At 48.2% G+C, this 20,623-nt stretch overlaps 1 protein-coding gene across 4 annotated transcripts in view; it reads right to left on the reverse strand.

Moving 5' to 3' along the window:
* Positions 1 to 3,153: 3,153 nt before the first annotated feature.
* The window catches only part of LOC122559115 (hyaluronidase-2-like), a 31,606-nt gene continuing 14,136 nt past the window's right edge, over positions 3,154 to 20,623 (reverse strand). The window contains exons 1-4 of one of the 4 annotated variants that reach the window (XM_043708429.2): positions 18,458 to 18,634; positions 11,500 to 12,497; positions 4,219 to 4,305; positions 3,154 to 3,787 (exon numbers count right to left, since the gene is read on the reverse strand). In XM_043708429.2, coding sequence (XP_043564364.2) covers positions 3,401 to 3,787; positions 4,219 to 4,305; positions 11,500 to 12,420 — 1,395 coding nt within the window. In that variant the 5' untranslated portion in view covers positions 12,421 to 12,497; positions 18,458 to 18,634 and the 3' untranslated portion in view covers positions 3,154 to 3,400. Of the gene's footprint in view, positions 3,788 to 4,218; positions 4,309 to 11,499; positions 12,498 to 18,457; positions 18,636 to 20,623 lie in introns of those variants that run through there. The other 3 variants (XM_043708427.2, XM_043708428.2, XM_087994024.1) reach the window with 3 other exon arrangements.

Below are 20,623 nucleotides of genomic sequence, written 5' to 3' on the forward strand. Positions count from 1 at the left end.
GAAACTAAGTTCTATTGTTTTGTTTATATAACTGGGAATTGTATTTATTGAAACAACAAACCATTAGGATTTTGTTTAATTTGAGAATAGTTAGTCGTTAGAGGGGAATTGTTCAGTGTGTTAGTGGTTCTGTAAGTTGGTCACTGTAGGAGTTAGATAAATAAATTGTTACTTATTGATTATAGAGTGAGTGAAAGAATTTAATTTCATTTAAACTCTCCTTTATAACAGACTGGGGAGTGAGAAGTAGGTTATACCATCGTTCACACTTCTTTTAACACACTATGAGGTGAAGTGTGCCTCTCTGGATGTTTTGGTTTTAGTTATCAGCGCAGGGTGGCGGTGGTGGTTAACCTCCACTTTCTAACACAAGGCATCAGACTAAAGTTCTGGGGACACAGCTCATTACTGTCACTGTCTGAATTTACATTCATTTAATAAAATTTTGCTACTCACAGTGATTATGACCACCAGACCAATGTTGATTGTTGTGAAAACCCATTTACTTCATAAATGCCTTTACAGAGTGTAACCCAGCCAGGCCTACGTGTAACTCCAGACCCATAACACAAAGTGATTGACTCTTCACTGCTCTGTGGACAGTTAGTAATAGGCAAAAAATGCTGGTCCATAAATGAAAAAAATAGCCATTTATGATACGGATGCCATTCCTCCCAATGAGTCTATGCCACTTGGAGAGAGAAATCTAGTCACTCCTCGCTTACCCCTCACAGCTGTCTGCCCCTCCCGTGTCCAATTTCCTTTTGAGACCTTTTACCATCTTAATTTCCTCCACCTCCTTGATCAGGATGTTCCCAGTCTTTACATCTTGCTGTGAAAAAGCTCCCCTCAACCTCCTTTGCTCACAGGGTTGTTACTCCTGGTTAGTTAACTAGCCTTGTAATCAAACCTCCTTATCCCTGAACCATTCTGGTAAATCGCCCTGACCTCCCTCACCCCACATCTAAGCCTCATTACCTCTGCTTGCTGACTCCTGCCCAGTCTGATGCCAAGACATTGCATCTGCAATCTCTCGGCCTGGCTAGTGCTCATCCAATTCAGCAGGGTCTCCAGTCCACTCTATACGCCGCCTCCTCCATCACACACCTCCCCTCTCCCCATGTCACTGTCTCTCTCCCCGCTTCCACGTCACACTCTCTCCCCACCTCCATCACTCTCTTCCCGCCCCTTCACACTGCCTCCTCCATCACCCCTTCTCCCTCTCGCCCCCCATTCCATCACCCCCTTTCTCTCTCCCTTAATCACCCCTCTCTCCCCTCTCCTTCTGTCATACCCCCTTCTCTTCCCCCCACACCACCTCCCCTTGTTAGCCCTCTCTCCCTCCTCCTTGACACCCCATTCTCTCTCTCCCTTTCCCTTGTCACCCCAATCTGTTTCCCTCCCCCCTGCTCCTGCCCAGACAGGATGGCAGTGGAGTAGGACACACCAGCCAGAGCTCGTTGACTCTGCTTGTTCTTCGTCTTCTCTTTTCCTTCCTCTTTTGTTTTCTTCTTCTTCTCTCAGGCCTGTGACTCCCGACCTCCAGCAGCATCCTTCTGGAAATGGCATTTGACCGGCGTGGACTGGAACCAGGGTCCAGCGTGGTCTGTTGTACTGAACTTTTATTTCTGCAACGCTGGAGATTTTATTTCTCTGTTGCCCAAAATCTTGCAACTAAAAGGTGTGACTGGGTATATTTGTAATTGGCGATGTATAATGTTTCACTGTACATGTACTCATTGAGTATTTGTGACAATAAAAGTTATTCTATTCTATTCTCTCTACCCTACCTCCATCACTGTTTCATAAGACTCAAGAGCAGAATTAGGCCATTCAACCCATAGAGTTTGGTCCATCATTTGATCATGGTTAATGTGTTTCTCAACTCCATTCTTCTGCCCTTCTCCCCATGACCCTTGATCCCTTTACTAAATCAAGAACCTGTCTATCTCTGTCTTAAATACATTCAATGACTTGGCCTCCACAACCCCTGCAACAATGAGTTCCACAGAGTCACCACCCTCTGGCTGAAGAATTTCCTCCCCATCTCAGTTCTAAAGGGTCATCCCCTTGCTCTGAGGCTGTGCCCTCAGGTCCTGGTCTCTCCTACTAGTGGAACCATCTTCTTCACTTTCACTGTATCAGGATCTCTCTGTATTCTGCAAGTCTCAATCAGACCCCTAAACTCTGAGTACAAACGCAGAGTCCTCAACTGCTCCTCATATGACAAACCCTTTCATTCCTGGGATCATTTTATAAACACAACTCTTTCCCTCTCTGTCACACACTCTCTCTTACCCCTTACTCTCCCCCCACCCGCACTCTCCGTCATTCTCTCTCCCCCACCCTCCACCACTCACTCTCTCCCCCTCTGTCATGTTCTGTACTCATATCATTCTTTCCACTGTCTCCCACCCTCTCAGTTCTTCCATGGAAATAAAAATTCCCCCACACTCCAATACCACTATTTGTTGAAAGAAAAGGATCGATGACCACCGAAGAAACAACATTATGCAGTCATGTGATGAAATTCCATCAAATTAAAGTTGGTCCCTCACTTCCCCCCTCAGTGCTCACCCCTCACTTTTTCCTCAGCCCTTCAATCCTCCCTCCACCATCCCTGACCTAGCTCCCCCTTCACTTGCTCCTCATGCTCCCTCATCCCTTCCTGCCTCCACCAGCCACTCCCCTCAGCCTAATCATACCCTCCTGACTCAGAGACTGAGCTCCACCTGGAACCTGGGCTGATGGGAAGATATTCACATGGGATCTGCAGCATCTCTTTAAAGCCACCGAACAGAAACTGGTCCTTTTAAAAAAATACACCTGTACAACTTTGATCCTGATCCACAGTGTTTTACTGACAACAACATAATATTATTAACACTGACGCGCATGGTTTCTGGAAGATTGTGTCCCAATTAACTGACAGAAAACTTGTCTTTGGTTTTGTATTTTACCCTCAGTGAGAAGCAGCAATGAATCTGACACATTCAGCAACAGGAACGTTTACAGAATACATCTCACCCCAAGCCAAAAATATCACCACTCCCTCGCTCCACCCACACTGCCCTCTCGATCCCCCACATCACTCCCCTCACTCCCCCCATGCTGCCCCCTCAGTACTCCCACACTGCCCCCACTCTGGACACCGCCCCCTCCGCACCGCTCCCACTCCCGACACCTACCACAGCTGCTTTTCCAATAAATATCAGGAGAAATATCAGAAATTGTTCACCAGCAAACAAACAATGTCTCTTTATACAATTCAATATCTTAAAAAATAATGTTCCCATCTAGAAAGGTTCAGGAGCTTTGGATCGTATGATTGGCAGAAATGCTTTGACTGTAACAAATTCCCTTCTCAGAAACATCAATCCTGGCTTGAAAAGAGGAAGTGTTAGATCGTCAAAGAGAGCAGCACTGTTATGATGAGATTCAGAGCAGAAGACAGAGGGAGCTGGCAGCCGCTGGTCTCAGTGCTGCAGCTTTGACCTGTCCAACCCCGATAACAGCGGCACTGGAAATTCTCCTGGAACTGCCTGATGTCATCAGATCGCAAGGATCCAGTGAGCAGCAGCTTGGGTCCTTCAGTCACATTCTGCTCCAGGATCTGGAAGCTGTTTGCATTGAGGTGAAGGTAAGCATTAGATTGACTGTCCCTGCGCTCACACCGACCCTGGCCATGGCATAACGTCTGGCTGCAGTACTGTGCAGCCATTGTCACGTTCAGGATGTATCGACCAAAATGTCCTTCCAGGTACCTCCTTAACACCTTACAGCGACTCTAGAGAACAAAAGGGGAACAAGAGTCAAACCTACTCCAGAACCTGACCATCATCAAACCAAAGATATATCCTGCTTTGAGGCAACTCAGAAAATTTGAAATAGAAAATGGGGGGAATGGGAGGAGGAGGAGGAGAGAGAGCAGCGGATTCAATGGAGCCAGTGCCATGTCCTGCAAGTCTCTGTACAATGACTGCCCCAGGGACAATGAACACTAGGTGGGATCCTGGCTGAAACCATTAGCCCAGTGACAACCTCCCCTTGACCGAGATCATTCAGCAGCTCTGTCTTGGTTGGACCTGGAAGGGTCCAGTAACCCAGGGAGGCAGAACAGAGGAGTCACTCAGTGGATTAAAGGGGAAGATGGTCATGAAGCAAAAATTATAAAGCAACTGAGCAGCTTAGCAGGGATGACAAAGGGTTAATCCTCACCTCACTGTTACTGTAATCTGCATCACCCCAAAAAATGATTCCAGCTGCTCCCAGGGCTGCTGTCTCTCCAATGGTTGTCAGCAGATCCTGCTGTGTAAAAGAGAACACCAGAACTGAAGTTACCAAACTAGCACAGATCCAATTTGGAAATTGTCTCCTTACACACTGACTGTTCTCCAGCCTATCATTTTTATGTTCAAACCTAAAAAATGTTGGCAAACTATTGGACTGTGTAGGCATCAGCCTGCGCACTCACTATCAGTTCCCAAGAATCACCTGAACCCCTTTTCACCAGTGACCTATTCAGGAACTGGCTCAGACCCAGACTGTGCCAAAAGACAAATACCTGACAGCAGACAGCGTCGCAGTGAGCGCAGTTGGGGCGGCACGGTGGCTCAGTGGTAAGCACTGCTACCTCACAGCGCCAGGGACCCAGGTTCGATTCCTGCCTCAGGCGACTGTCTGTGTGGAGTTTGCACATTCTCTGTGTCTGCGTGGGTTTCCTCTGGGTGCTCCAGTTTCCTCCCACAGTCCAAAGATTTGCAGGCTAGGTGAATTGGCCATGAAAAATTGCCCATAGTGTTAGGTGCATTAGTCAGGGATAAATGTAGGGTCGGGGAATGGGTCTGGGTGGGTTACTCTTCGGAGGGTCAGTGTGGACTTGTTGGGCCAAAGGGCCTGTTTCCACACTGTAGGGAATCTAATCTAATCAGTGAGCGTCGCAGTGAGTGAGATGGGGTGGGATGAGCAGTCGGTTCATGTTTAAAAAGTGTGACATTACACAAAATCTATAATTTCATTGGCTGGTAAGAAACAGCTGTTAGAGACTATCTGTAAATTTCCATAAATTAGAAAAGTCTATTGTTATGCACTAGAGACAAGTAAAAGTCAAAACATTACAATGAAATACTATAAGTAAATCAAAGTAGGCAGAGGGAAGGAGAGTAAAGTCAATGTTCGAGTAGTAAGTTTAAGTCTAAGTGATGGCAAGGCAGGGAGCTCAGTCCCATGTGGTGCATGACTAACATGTGGGAAATCTTCATTGCTCCAGGCACTCTGAATGGCCACATCTGTAGGAGGTGTACTCAATCTGATCAGCCTGAGAGAGGGATTCACAGCGTCAATGTCAGCTGGACAAAGAGCAATGCATCCTTGAGGCTGGGTGTTATGTGGACAGCACATTTTTAAACGTGGTCACCCTGCCTTTAAAGAAGGGCAGTCAGAATAAGAGAGGCAGGAAATCTCCAGAGTGCGGTGCACCCGAGAGAAGTTTCTCTGGGTTACAATGCAGCTGACTCTGTAGCCACCACCGCTCCAGGTCACATCAAAGCTGCGTTCCTATCAAAACAGCTGTCTTTAGAAGGTAAATAGAAGCAAAAACTAAAAACAAACTAAGAAAAGAAGAAGAGAAAACAGCAAATAAAAGAACGAGAGAAAGCCTGGATGATGCCAACTCCACCACTGCCGCCATCTTGAAAAATATGTTCAAAACTGTTCACAGTTTCTCTTCGTTAGGAAACAGTGAAAGTGACAATTTTTCTGGGGAGTGCAGTCACAGCCCAGCTGCAGAAGGTGGGGAGCAGAAAGAGAGGGACAACAATAGTGGTAGGAGACTCAATAGAGGGGAGTACAGACGGGTGATTATGCAGCCTCAGACACGACTCTACGATGGGGTATTGTCTATGTGGGGCTAGGGTCAAGGATGTTACTAACGGCTCTGAAGGGGAAGGACAGACAGCGTGGCTTACATTGTGGTATCAGCTCCAACATAACCTCTCTGCTTTATAATCAAAGCAATGACTGATAAAGGTAGGTGTCCCATAGTCCTTCTTAACTATCCTATTAACCTGTCCTGGAACCTTCAGTGACCTGTGGATAAGCTCTCCAAGATTCCGCTGTTCCTCTAAGCTTTCTAGTGTCCTGCCATTGAGTGCTCCCTTGTCCTGTTCCTTCTTCCAAAGTGCATCACCTCACATTTACCAGGGTGAAATTCCACTTGTCACTGATCTGACCAATCCATTTATATTCTCCTGTAACCTAACAGCTTCCTCCTCACTATCAACTACCTGGCCAATTTTTGTGTCATCCAAAGTTATTTATCTTCCTCCACCAATTCTCATTGATATCCTTTAAGAATATTACAAACAACGAGGGACCCATCACTGATCCCTGTGGTACACCACTGCACACCAGGTTCCACACACCACATTCTCGCACCACCCTCTGTCTCCTGCTATGAAGCCAATTTTGGATCCACCTTGTCACATTATTCTGGATCCCATGTGCTCACTTATCTCATATGGAATGGAGTTTAGCTGGTAAGATGGATAGAGAACTGGCTTAGTCATTGGAGACCAAGAGAAGTGGTAGAAGGATACATTTTGAAATGGAGGTTTGTGACAATTGGTGTTACACAGGGACCAGTGCTGGGACCTCTGCTGTTCATGATCTACATAAATGATTGTCTAATTAGTAAGTTTGCAGACAATACAAAGATTGGCAGAGTTTGGAGGTTTGGCAGATAATGGGGAGGATTGTCAGAGGATACAGCAGGATATAGATCAATTGGAGGCATGGGCAGAATAATGGCAGATGGAATTTAATTCAGACAAATGTGAGGTGATGCATTTTGGAAGATCAAGTACAGGTGGAAATTATACAGTGAATGGCAGAACCCTGAGGAATATTGATATGCAGAGGGATCTGGGTGTGCAGGTCCACAGAAGGTGACAGTGCAGGTAGTTATAGTAATAAATGTCTATGGCATGCTTGCCTTCATTGGAAGGGTCGAAAAGTGTGGTGCTGGAAAAGCACAGCAGGTTAGACAGCATCTGAGGAGCAGGAGAATCGACGTTTCAGGTATATGTCCTTCCTAAGGAATTTTGGATGGTGGGCGTTTGCTGAGAGATAAATAGGAGGGGTTGTGGGGTGGTGCTGGGGGTGGGGGTCAGGTTGTTGGGAAGGTGATAGGTCGATGCAGGTGGGGACTGATGGTGATAGGTCGGATCAGAGGGTGGAGTGGATAGGTGGGACAATTGGACAGTCATTGGAAGGGGCATTGAGTATAAAGGATAAGCAAGTTAAACTGTAGGTTTATAGAACTTTAATTAGGCCACACTTGGAATATTGTGTACAGTTCTGGTCACCACACTACCAGAAGGATGTGGATGCTTTGGAGAGGGTACAGAAAAGTTTTTTTTTTAAATTTTTAAATAATTTGTGGGATATGAGCATCGCTGGCTGGGCCCAGTATTTATTGCCCATCCCTAGCTGCCCTTGAGAAGATGGTGGTGAGCTGATTTTTTGAACCGCTGCAGTCCGTGTGATGTGGGTTGACCCACGATGCTATTAGGAGGGAATTCCAGGATCTTGACCCAGCAACAGTGAAAGAAAGACAATATATTTCCAATTCAGGATGCTGAGTGGCTTGGAGGGGTATTTGAAGGTAATGGTGTTCACATTTATCTGCTGCCCTTGTCCTTCTAGATGAAAGCGGTCGTGGGTTTGGAAGGTGCTGCCTGAGAATTCTTGGTGAGTTTCTGCAGTGCATCTTGTAGATAGTACACACTGCTGCTACTGAGCGTCGGTGGGGGAGGGAGTGAATGTATGTGGTGCGGTGCCAATCAAGTGGCTGCTTTGTCCTGGATGATGTCAAGTTTCTGGAGAATTGTTGGAGCTGCACCCGCCCAGGCAAGTGAGGAGTATTCCATCACACTCCAGACTTGTGCCTTGTAGATGGTGAACATCAGGAGTCAGGAGGCGATTTAATCGCCACAGTATTCCTAGCCTCTGACCTCCTCTTGTAGCCACTGTGTTTATGAGATGAGTCCAGTTTAATTTCTGGTCAATGATAACTCCCCAAGATGTTGTTGTGGGGGATTCAATGATAGTAACACTGTTGAATGTCGAGGGGTGGTGGTTAGATTGTTTCTCATTGTGGTGATCCTTACAGGATCTGTATCCCCGTGTTCTCGTCCTTTTCATGTATTCGTCCAATTTTGGTGGGTTCCTTGATCCCACCACGGCAGGTGGTGGAATTTGAATTCAATAAAAGAACTCTGGAATTAAGAATCAGGAAGTCATTGTCGATTGTTGGAAAAACCCATCTGGGTCACTAATGTCTTTTAGGGAAGGAAACTGCCATCCTTACCTGGTTTGGCCTACATGTGATTCCAGACCCACAGCAAACTGGTTGACTCTCTGTTGCCCCCTGAAACAGAGTCAAGATTAGAGTGGGGCTGGAAAAGCACAGCAGGTCAGGCAGCATCCAAGGAGCAGGAAAATCGACGTTTCGGACAGAAGCCCTTCATTAGGAATCCTGCCAGAAATGTCAATTTTCCTGTTCCTCGGATGCTGCCTGACCTGCTGTGCTTTTCCAGCATCACTCCAATTTTGACTCTGATCTCCAGCATCTGCAGTCCTCACTCCTGCCCTCTGAAACAGCCTAGCAAGCCATTCAGTTGTACCAACTGCTACAAAGTCTCAAAGAAATGAAACCTTGCAAATGGCCGGACATTGGCCTAGGCACCAGAAAAGGCAACGGCACATACGGCCCTGTCAACCCCGCATAGTCCTCCTCACTAACATCTGGGGGCTAGCACCAAATCTGAGAGCCTCCCACATCCATCAAAGTTTTACTTGCACATCCACTAATATCAATAGTATCCGTTGCTCCCGATGCAGTCTCCTCTACATTGGGGAGACTGGGCGCCTCCTAGCAGAGCGCTTTAGAGAACATCTCCGAGACACCCACACCAACCAACCCCACCGCCCTGTGGCCCAACATTTCAACTCCCCCTCCCACTCTGCCGAGGACATGGAGGTCCTGGGCCTCCTTCACCGCCGATCCCTCACCACCGGACGCCTGGAGGAAGAACGCCTCATCTTCCGCCTCGGAACACTTCAACCCCAGGGCATCAATGTGGACTTCAACAGCTTCCTCATTTCCCCTTCCCCCACCTCATCCTAGTTTCAAACTTCCAGCTCAGCACTGTCCCCATGACTTGTCCGGACTTGTCCAACCTGTCTAGCTCCTTTTCCACCTATCCACTCCACCCTCTCCTCCCTGACCTATCACCTTCATCTCCTCCCCCACTCACCTATTGTACTCTATGCTACTCTCTCCCCACCCCCACCCTTCCCTAGCTTATCTCTCCACGCTTCAGGCTCACTGCCTTTATTCCTGATGAAGGGCTTTTGCCCGAAACGTCGATTTCGCTGCTCGTTGGATGCTGCCTGAACTGCTGTGCTCTTCCAGCACCACTAATCCAGAATCTGGTTTCCAGCATCTGCAGTCATTGTTTTTACCTCCCAAATCTGGGAGAGCTGTCTCACAGACGAGTCAAACAACAGCCTGACACTGTCATACTCAAAGAATCATACCTTACAGACAAAGTCCCAGACACCACCATCACCATCCCTGGATAGTCCTGTCCCAATGGCAAGACAGACCCAGCAGAGGGAGCAGCACAGTGGAATACAGTCAGCAGGGATTTGCTCCAGGAGTCCTCAACGCTGACTCTGGACCCCATGAAGTCTCATGGTTTCAGGTTAAACACAGACAAGGAAACCTCCTGCTGATTACCACGTACCGTCCTCCCTGGGCTGATGAATCCTCCATGTTGAACAACAATTGGGGGAAACACTGAGGATGGAAAGGGCACAAAATGTATTCTGGGAGGATTTCAATATCCACCATCAGCAGTACTACTGATCAAGCTGGTCGGGTCCTAAAGGACATAGCTGTTGGACTGAGTCTGTGGCAGGTGGTGAGGGAACCAACAAGACGGAAACGCATACCTGACCTCATCCACAACAATCTGCCGGCTGCAGATGCATCTGTCCGTGACAGTGAGAGAGATCACCGCAAGGTTCTTTTGAAGACAAAGTCCCACCTTCACATTGAGAATACCCTCCATTGTGTTGTGTGGCACTATCACTGTGCTAAATGGGACAGACTTCAAACAGATCAAGCAACTCCAGACTAGGCATCCATGAGGCGCTGTGGGCCATCAACAGCAGCAGAATTGTATTCCAGCACAATCTGTAACCTCATGGATTGGCATATGCCCCACTCAACCATTGCCATCAAGCCTATGATCGACCCTGGTTCAATGGAGAGTTCAAGAGGGCATGACAGGAGCAGCACCAAGCATAACTGAAGATGAGGTGTCAACCTGGTGAAGCCATCAAACAGGATTACTTTTATGGCAAACAGCATAAGAGTAATACCACAACTAATGGATCAGATTTAAGCTCTTCAGTCCTGTCACATCCAGTCATGTATGGTGGAGGACAATTAAACGACCTACTGGAGGAGGAGACTCCATAAATATCCCCATCGTTAATGATGGAAGAGTCCAGCACATTCATGCAAAAGATAAGGCTGAAAGTTTCACAGCAATCTCCCAGTGTCTGGAACACGCTGCCAGAGGTGGTGGTGGAAACAGACACAACAGCAGAATTCAAGAAGCACCTGGATGAATAAATGAATAAGAGGGGAATACAGGGATACAGATCCTGTAAGTGAAGACAGTTTTAATATGGAAGGGCAAAATGTGTTGGCATAGGTCTAGAGGACAACAGGGTCTGTTCCTGTGCTGTACTGTTCTTTAAAAGTTTATGTGAGACCTTGTCAAAAGCTTTGCTGAAATCCAGATAAACTATATCAACTGCCTTCAATTCATCAATACACCTGATCACCTCCTCGAAATATTCAATCAAATTCATTAGGCCTGACCTTCCTCTAACACAACATCATTATCCTTGACAGCTGAACAGATAGGCCAGCAATGTAACTATGACATCACTACCTCCCATTTGGCAGATTGTAATATTTTAAATGATAAAAGGATTTGATAGATGCAGAAAAATTATTTCTTCAGCTGGGTTGGTGGGAGGGAAGGGGGTAGATCTGAACCAGGAGTAGAATGTTAAAGTTTGAGTCAGGCAGGAAGCATTTCTACATAAGTGGTCATTTCTGTAACCACGTAAGATGCCGAAAACAGTAGAGGGAAATGGACAATACCACAGTCCAGCAGTAGTGAGCACTCCAGCAAGGCCCAGATGGAGGCACATTTCCACTTGAGTCTAACCCTGTGCTGTCCCTGTCCTGGGAATGTTGATGGGGATTGGGTGAAGGAAGCTTTACTTTGTATCTACCCCCATGCGATCGCTGCCCTGGGAGTGTTTGATGGGGCAGTGTGTTGAGGGAGCTTTACTGTGTGTTTAGAAAAGGAATTGTGAAGGTGATTATTAGGGTGAATAGGAAGTGGCTCTCACCTGGGTTAGCAGGTTGAAGGTGTAACTATAAGTCGGCCGTGAGTACACAAACACAGGTAGTGAGAAGTTGACACTGTGCAGCTCAGACACTCGCAGAGCCTCCTTGATCCTGGAGCGGACAAACCTGATGGCACTGCTCCTGGACTGTAGCATTGAGTCCAGGTAGATGGAGGGGAAGATTGCTGTGCTGTTGGTCCACAACCAGCTCAGCAGCTCGTTCCGGGATATCTCCACGTCTGGACAGCGGCCCGTGTAATTGGCCATGTTATTCTTATAGTCATGATTGTAGCAGTCGGGGAACAGATAGAAGCCCCACAAACTGTGTGGCCGGAAGTTTCTTGCCTTCCGCAGAGTCTCGACCATGAACCTCTGCGCTGATTGTTCAAACTCAAACTGGGCCTGTCTGTTGACTTGAATCTCAGGCCAGTCCGGGTGTTTCTCAGACACCAGACGCCGGGAATTATTCCGGTAAATCTCCTTGTCCTTCCAATTCCGAATCCAGAGAGGCCTCCACTCCTCCCAGTCGATCACTGCTAGACCATTGGTGGTCTGTGATCTCATATAACGCTCAATGTCTCTCTCCATTGCGGTCAGGTGTTCCAGGAGGCTACTGTTCTGTGGGACACCACCATTCACTGCTTGCTGACCCTGGTAATAAGGGTATTTACCCAGCCTTTCTTTGTAGAAGATGGTTAAATTCTGGTTATAAAAGCCTTCATTTGGAGATGATGTTATGTCAAACATGCTGAGGTCCAGATTGACTGAGTGACGGACACAATCCTGTGTTGGTGCATTCCAAACAGTCACAAAGGGTTTATTCCCAAATCGGGAGCTTTGTTTCAGCTGACCTCTGCTCTTTGACACCAGGAGGGTCACCACACAGGCCAGAGCCTTAGCAACAGAAGCGGCTCTTTGGGCCATGATTCCTCTGCCTTTCAGTCAGTCACCCTCCTGTTTCTGGAGAAGCTCTGGTTCCAGTTTATCCTCAACTCCAGACCCTGAAACAGAGAATACCATTGAGAGTACAGAGTACAGTCACATCATATCCACACACTGTCTTACTTCCATTTACCCTCCACTCTCTGGCAGGTTTCCAATGCCCATACCAGCCTTCTACCTCCTTGCCACAGCCTCCCCTTTACCCACAGCTTATCCACACAAACAAACTCTCAGTGGGTACACCCCACCCCCCAACACACACAGACTCTCATTGAGGCAACAGAAACATAAATTATAGGAGCAGGAGGAGACCATTGGGCCCTTTGAGCCTCCTCCATCATTCATCACGATCATGGCTGATCATCCAACTCAGTAGACTAAACCTGCTTTCTCCCCATAACCTTTGATCCCACTCACCCCAAGAGCTATATCTAGCCACCTCTGGAATACATTGAATGTTTTATCATCAACCACTTCCTGTACTAATGAGTTCCACAGGCGCACCAATCTTTGGGTGAAGAAATGTCTCCTCATTTCCATCCTAAATGGTCTACCCTGAATGCTCAGACTGTGACCCCTGGTTATTGGACACACCCATCATCGGGAACTTCCTCACTGCGTCTACCCTGTCTTGTCCTGTTAGACCTTTGTAAGTCTTTATGAGATTCCCCCTCATTCATCTGAACTCCAGTGAAAACAATCCTAATCTAGTCAATCTCTCACATGCCAGTCCCACCATCCCTGGAATCAGCCTGGTACACTCCCTCGAGAGCAAGGGCATCCTTCCCCAGAAAAGGAGAACAAAACTGCACACCGTATTCTAGTTGTGGCCTCACCAAGGCCCTGTATAACTGTAAGAACACATCCCAGCTCCTGGATTCGAAACTTTGCAATAAAGGCCAACATACCATTTGCCTTCTTCACCACCTGCTGCAACTTTCCCTTCAGTTCCTCAGTCAACAATTGAACATAATGATTATGAGGAGATAGCACCAGAAAATATTGGGAAAGTGAATTAATGTTAGTGAAAGTCTTTTCTATCCTTGCAAAGGGGAAGTTGGACATAGACCCCACTAGCTCTACAGAGCAGCACAGTGGCTCAGTGGTTAACACTGCTGCCTACCGTGCAAGGGACATGGGTTCAATTCCAGCTTCAGGGGACTGTCTGTGGGGAGTCTGCATGTTCTCCTTGTGTCTAAGTGGGTTTCTTTCGGGTGCTCCGGTTTCCTCCCACAGTTCAAAGTTCAGTGGATTGGCCATGGGAAATGCAGGGTTACAAGGATAGGGTACAGGGATAAGTCTGGGTGTCAGTATGAACTTGTTGGGCCAAAGGACCCATTTCCACAACGTAGCGATTCGATGTCATTCCCAACATACTTCACCTAATCCCAATTTTGCTCTGTTCATCCTGAATCTGCTTAATCCCAATTCCCAGCCCCTTTCCCCAGATTTGAAAATCTACCAGCAACCTTCAGCTATTCAGAAAATGGGGCCACGGTGCAAAACAATGGAATTTCTGGTGTGAGATTTTAGCTCACTTAGCCTAACACTGTCTTAAATTACATACTAATTACAGACAAGTTTGCTCTACATACCAGCCAGCAGCAGAACTCCAAGACTGATGTAATCTCCCCAGACAGTTCCACTCTGAATGCCACGCCACACCCCACCCACCCCACCCCACCCCACCCACCCACCCCACCCCACCCCATCTGCCCGAGACAAAGCGCAAACCCCACGAGATAAACAAAGCAACAGGGCAGATTCAGACACGATGGTGGAAGAATTCTCCCAGTTCTTGTTCTGAGCTGACAGGAGATCAAACACCTACCTGTCTTGTCAAGTCCTGGAAATAAATCAGCAAGTGTTACTGACTGCTGCACACTTACACACCCGAGGTTGGTGATCCTGCACTGGGTCTGATTCACTGATCCTTGACACAATAGCCCAGTTTGATACTAAAAGGAAAAACTGTTTCATTTCAAACAACAAACTATCGTCAAGGTCACTTTTAAAGTCTGGGAACTGACTGAGGGAGAAAAGGAATTCAGCCTGGCCCTGTATCCCTCTGCCCACACCCTACACAACCGTCCCAGAGACCCCCTACCCTTCCTGAACACCAGTTATTACAATCAAGTCATTTGGGAGATCTCAATCGCTCTTTGTTCAGAGGTAGTGTAAGAGTTTGTTCAGGGTGAGGGACATTTTATACAAACAATGTGGCCATGAAAAGAGCCTGAAGTTATTTGATGCAGTTTTTAAATTTTAAGTTATTGTACACTCAAGGCCAGGCGCAGCAGAACTCAGTGTTGCGTCAGCAGTTTGTACTGTGGGAGTTGACCTCAGTGTGGGGACTGATGGAGGACAGAGTTTAATTCATTCCTGATACTTCATTGGACATGGGCATCACTGGCTGGGCCAGCATTTATTGCCTGTCCCTGGTTGCTCTCGAGAGGGTGCTGCCTTCTTGAAGTGTGTAGTCCACGTGCAAATCATTTGAGAAGATGGAAACCATGTTAGTGGGAGGTCGGGACATGCAATGATTCCGTTAATCCGCTCAAAGGGAACACTGATGCCACAAGCTTGGTTTATGGAGATTGGGGAAGTACTAATTAGAACCACACACTCCACCCCAACTCCTCTTACCCAATACTGTATCCACTCTCACAACCTTCTGGATTCTCCAATTCTGGTCTCTTGAGCATCCCTGGTTTTAATGCACTTCCCTTGTTACCCTGCTTCCAACTGCCTGGATCCTAAGATCAGCAATTCCCTCCTTAAATCCCTCAACAGCCTGGCCAGCGATGCCTTCATCCTGTGAATAAATGAATAAAGAAACTTCTCACTGGCTACAGGACATTTGGTAAAGTCTCCTTTGACAAAGCTCGGGGTCACATGACTGAATGACCTTGCTCAAATGTAAAATCTTATCGGTGACTGGCATCTTAATCAATATGTCAAACCCGTTATTAAAAATCAGTTAAACTCCAGCTGGTATATTGTATTAAGTTATCGGCACTACGTTTTAAGAAGGATGTTAATGCCTCAGAGAAACGATTGACTCAGGTAGTACTAAAATGAAGGAATTCAACAAAATAGAAAAACTGGGAAGAACAAAGAACAATACAACACAGGAGCAGGCCCTTCTGCCCTCCAAGCCTGCACCTACACATTTTGTCCTTCCACATTAAAACTGTCTTCACTTACAGGATCCGTATCCCTCTATTCCTACCTAGTCATATATTCATCTAAATGTTTCTTCAATGCTGCTATTGTGTCTACTTCCACCAGCTCCTCTGGTAGTACCTTCCAGCCACTCACCAACCTTTGTGTGAAAAATGTGGCTCGCACATCGCAGTTAAACTTACCCCCCACCCCTGCACCTTGAACCCGTGGCCCTAGTAATTGGCCCTTCCACCATGGAAAAGGCTTCATACTTTCCACTCTATCCATGCCATTCACAATCCTATAAACTTCTATCAGGTCTTTCCTCAACCTTCTGCGTTCCGTTTCTTCTTAGCTAAAATCCGCCATTCAAGGCAACATCCTGATAAACCTTTTCTGCATCCTCTCCAAAGCATCCACATCCTCCTAGTAGTGTGGTGACCAGAACTGTACACAATATTCCAACTGTGGCCTCACTAAAGTTCTATAAAGCTGCAGCATAACTTGTCTATCCTTATAGTCAATGCCCCTTCCAATGAAGGCAAACATACCATAGGCCTTTTATTACCATATCTACCTTCAGTGATCTGTGGGCCTGCACATAAATACTCCCAAGAGCTCTACCATTCCCTTTAAAAATTTCCACCTATACTTGACCTTCCAAAATGCATCACCTCACATTTGTCCAGATTACACTTCATTTGCCATTTTTTTGCTCATGCCTCTGACTGATCGATACCTTGGTATATTCTCTGACAATCCTCCTCACTATCTGCAACTCCAACAATCTTTGTATCATCCGCAAGTTACTAATTAGGTTTTCCTCCAAATTATTTATGTAGATCACAAACAGCAGAGGTCCCAGCACTGATCTCTGTGGAACACCATGAGTCATAACCTTCCATTCTGAAAAGCATCCTTCTACTGCTACCCCGTCTCTGATGACTATGTTAGTTCTGTATCCATCTTGCCAGCTCACCCTGATAACACGTGACTTCACCTTTTGTACCAGACTGCCATAAGTGACCTTGTCAGAGATTTTACTGAAGTCCATGTAGACAACAGCAACTGCTTTTCCCTCAATTATCTTTGTTGCCAACTCAAAAAAACTTGATCAAGCTGGGATCACACTCCTTAGAGTGGTTTACAAAATTATGAGGGGCACGGATAGGATAAATAGGCAAAGTCTTTTCCCTGGGCTCAGGGAGTCCAGAACTAGAGGGCATAGGTTTAAGGTGAGGGGGGAAAAGATATAAAAGAGACCTAAGGGGCAACTTTTTCACGCAGAGGGTGGTACGTGTATGGAATGAACTCCCAGAGGAAGTGGTGGAGGCTGGTACAATTGCAACATTTAAGAGGCATTTGGATGGGTACATGAATAGGAAGAGTTTGGAGGGATATGGGCCAGGTGCTGGCAGATGGGACTAGATTGGGTTGGGATATCTGGTCAGCATGGACGGGTTGGACCAAAGGGTCTGTTTCCATGCTGTACATCTCTATGACTCTATGTTCGAGGAAGCTTAAAAATTGAAGTTTTATTGTTCTTCCTTATTTCCAAGGCATCTCTAAGAGTCAGTGGGGGAGCAGTGAACACAGGCTTCAAGCAAATGAACAAAATAATTATCCAGTGAGTTATTAAGTATCTGGGGCAGCTACTTGAAATGCTGCACAGGAACTTCTAACAGTGTCAGTCTGTGTAGGGGATTAGAGTTTAATTAGTACAGTCGCATGTCAATGGTTTATAACCATTTACCTGTAGCTAGAGTCTATTTATGATAAATAGTAATTCTTTTTAATTGCAGAAACCTGGTCTGTTCTTTCTGTCAACCTGGGTCTAAACAATAGGAAAATCTGAGAATTCTCTGTACCTCTATATAATCTTTTTAACTTTTGTGATGACTCCAATAGTGATGCTAGATTTCCAGCATGAAACCCGAGTGGAGGCTAACAGTGAGATTATTTGGAAAGTTATTTCAAGCAGCTAGGATAGGCACAATCAATTGAATGGCTTCTCTCAAGTTATTTTAATCTTGTGACAGTTTATTTCTCTAATGTAACTAAAATCCAGCTCAGCCATAGGCCATTTGGCCCACCAGGTCCATATGAGTGAGCCTGCTTCCCACAAACCGCATCAGTCCTTAGTTCACCACAAGTTGTCACTACATCCATGTCCCTGCAATGTTTATCCTGCATCACTCTGAACACCATCCACAGCATTCAACTGGTTACCCGCATTTGGAGCATGTTCACATTCTCCCCAATCTCTGTGGGAAGAAGTTTGCAAATTTCAAATTGAACTGTTTTTAAATAGGTCCTAATAATTTTCTAAACAAAGTTTAGGGAGAGAAAGGTTTCTCCGGAATTTCCCATGGGTTTGGTTAGTGACTGGGCTACTTATCAGTCGCTGCTATGACTAAGATACTCTCTGTCCCTCTTGCTATCTCAGTCTCTCTCCCGCGCCCTATCTCTCGCTGTCTTCCTTTCCATGTCCCCATCTCTCAGTGTCTTCGTTTCTAGCTGTTTTGTCTTTCTATCTGTTCCTGTGTCTGCCTGTTATTTTCTTTCTGTTCCTGTCACATTCTGTGTCTCCATCTTTCTCCTTCCATCCCTGTCACTCTCTCTCTCCCTGTCTGTCACATTCTCTCTCACACACACACCCCCCCTTCTCCCCCCTCTCTCTCTCTCGCAATCTATGTTCCTGTCCTTGTTACCCTCTCTCTCTGTCTCCCTCTCTCCCTCTCTCTGACTGTCTGTTGTTTTACATCACGTTTCTTTCCTGGATCCTGTTACTTTGTCTCAGTTTCCATTGTTCTCTCTCTCTCTCTCTGTTACTTTGTATCAGTTTTCCTCTTACTTTGTATCGAGTTGTTTCCTCCTGTTCTCTCGGTGCAGCTTCCCCCCCCCCGCGGCCGGAACACGAGGCCACGCCGCGGCCTCAGGCCGGAGATCGATTTAAATCCACTTCCGTGAAGCAGCGGCCGCCCCCCGGCCGCCGACACCGACCTGAACTGCGACCCCACCGCCTCCCGGGGCCCGGGCCCGAGCCTGAGCCTCTGCCGCCCCTCGGCCCATCCCCCGGCTGCTGCTCCCGCCTCTCACACACCCACCTCCCCCAGAACCAACCTCTCACCAGCTCCCCAACCCCCACCGTGGGACCCGGCCCAGGCCCACCTCAACACCACACACCCTCCACCTCTCCCCCGGGACCCTCTCCCACCCTCCACCTCTCCCCCGGGACCCTCCCCCACCCTCCACCTCTCCCCCGGGACCCTCCCCCACCCTCCACCTCTCCCCCGGGACCCTCCCCCACCCTCCACCTCTCCCCCGGGACCCTCACCCACCCTCCACCTCCCCCCCGGGACCCTCCACCTCTCCCCCGGGACCCTCACCCACCCTCCACCTCCCCCCCGGGACCCTCACCCACCCTCCACCTCCCCCCCGGGACCCTCACCCACCCTCCACCTCCCCCCAGGACCCTCTCCCACCCTCCACCTCTCCCCCGGGACCCTCTCCCACCCTCCACCTCTCCCCCGGGACCCTCCCCCACCCTCCACCTCTCCCCCGGGACCCTCCACCTCCCCCCCGGGACCCTCACCCACCCTCCACTTCCCCCCAGGACCCTCACCCACCCTCCACTTCCCCCCTGGACTCTCACCCACCCTTCACTTCCCCCCAGGACCCTCACCCACCCTCCACTTCCCCCCGGGACCCTCACCCACCCTCCACCTCCCCTGGGACCCACACCCACCCTCCGCTTTCCCTGAGACCCACACCCACCCTGAGACCCTCACCCACCCTCCACCTCCCCTAAGACCCACCCCCACCCTCCACTTCCCCCCGGGACCCTCACCCTCCCTCCACCTCCCCTGGAACCCAGACCCACCCTCCACTTCCCCTAAGACCCACACCCACCCTCCACCTCCCCTGAGACCCACACCCACCCTCCACCTCCCCTGAGACCCACACCCACCCTGAGATGCTCACCCACTCTCCACTTCCCCTGAGACCCACATCCACTCTCCACCCCCCCGACCCTCAGCCACCCTGAGACCCACACCCACCCTCCACCTCCCCTAGGACCTACACCCACTCGCCACCTCCCCTGAGACCCACCCCCATCCTCCACCTCCCCTGGGACCTACACCCACACCCACCATCACCTTCTGCCTCACCCAGGACCTACACCCACAGCCACCATCCCCTGGGATCTACACCCTCCCCCATCCTCCACCTCCCCCCCCCATCCTCCACCTCCCCCGAACCTACACCCACCCCCATTATCACCCTCCACATCCTCTGGGACCTATATCCAACCCCACCCTTTAATCCCCCCAGGGACTCACACCCGCCCTCCACCTCCCAGGGACCTACAGCCACCCCCACCCTCCCCTAGGACATACACCCACATCCACCCTCCCTGAGGATCTACACCCACCCTCACTCGCCATCTCCCCCTCCACCAGGACCTACTCCTCATACCCTTGGACGTGGCCTCACCCCTCACCCAGCAACCTCCCTTACCTCCCCATCCCCTCTTTGAAGGTAGCCCAATGCTTATGTACAGTTCTTCCATCAATCTCTCATTCCCGTCAATCTTGCCTAGATCTGTTCTCAGCCCAGCGAAATCCAATCTCCACCAATTGATTTTTCTTACTCTGAGTTGTCCATTGTCACTCTCATCCATCCTCCTGAACCTTATGATACAACTATCACCATCTCCTAAATGTTTTCTAACTGATACTTGATCCACTTGGCCCACCTCATTCCCAAGGACCTGGTCCAACAAAGCATCCTTCTGTGTTGAAATGGACTCATGGTGCAGTAGGAAATGCTTCCAAACGCAGTCTAAGAATATTTATCCCAGCTGGGTCTTTATTTGGGTAGTTGAAGTTCCCCATCAATGTTAGCATCTCTCTGGGATTGCCCTCCAGATTTGCCCTCTATATCCTTTCCACTTGGTGGTGGTCTATACACTATACCATTTTTTGTTTAGCTGTAACCAAATTGATTTGGTCTTTTA

The sequence above is a fragment of the Chiloscyllium plagiosum genome, unplaced genomic scaffold, assembly GCF_037043375.1.
Source record: "Chiloscyllium plagiosum isolate Xiang-an unplaced genomic scaffold, Cpla_swu_hap1 HiC_scaffold_14, whole genome shotgun sequence".
NCBI lineage: Eukaryota > Metazoa > Chordata > Chondrichthyes > Orectolobiformes > Hemiscylliidae > Chiloscyllium > Chiloscyllium plagiosum.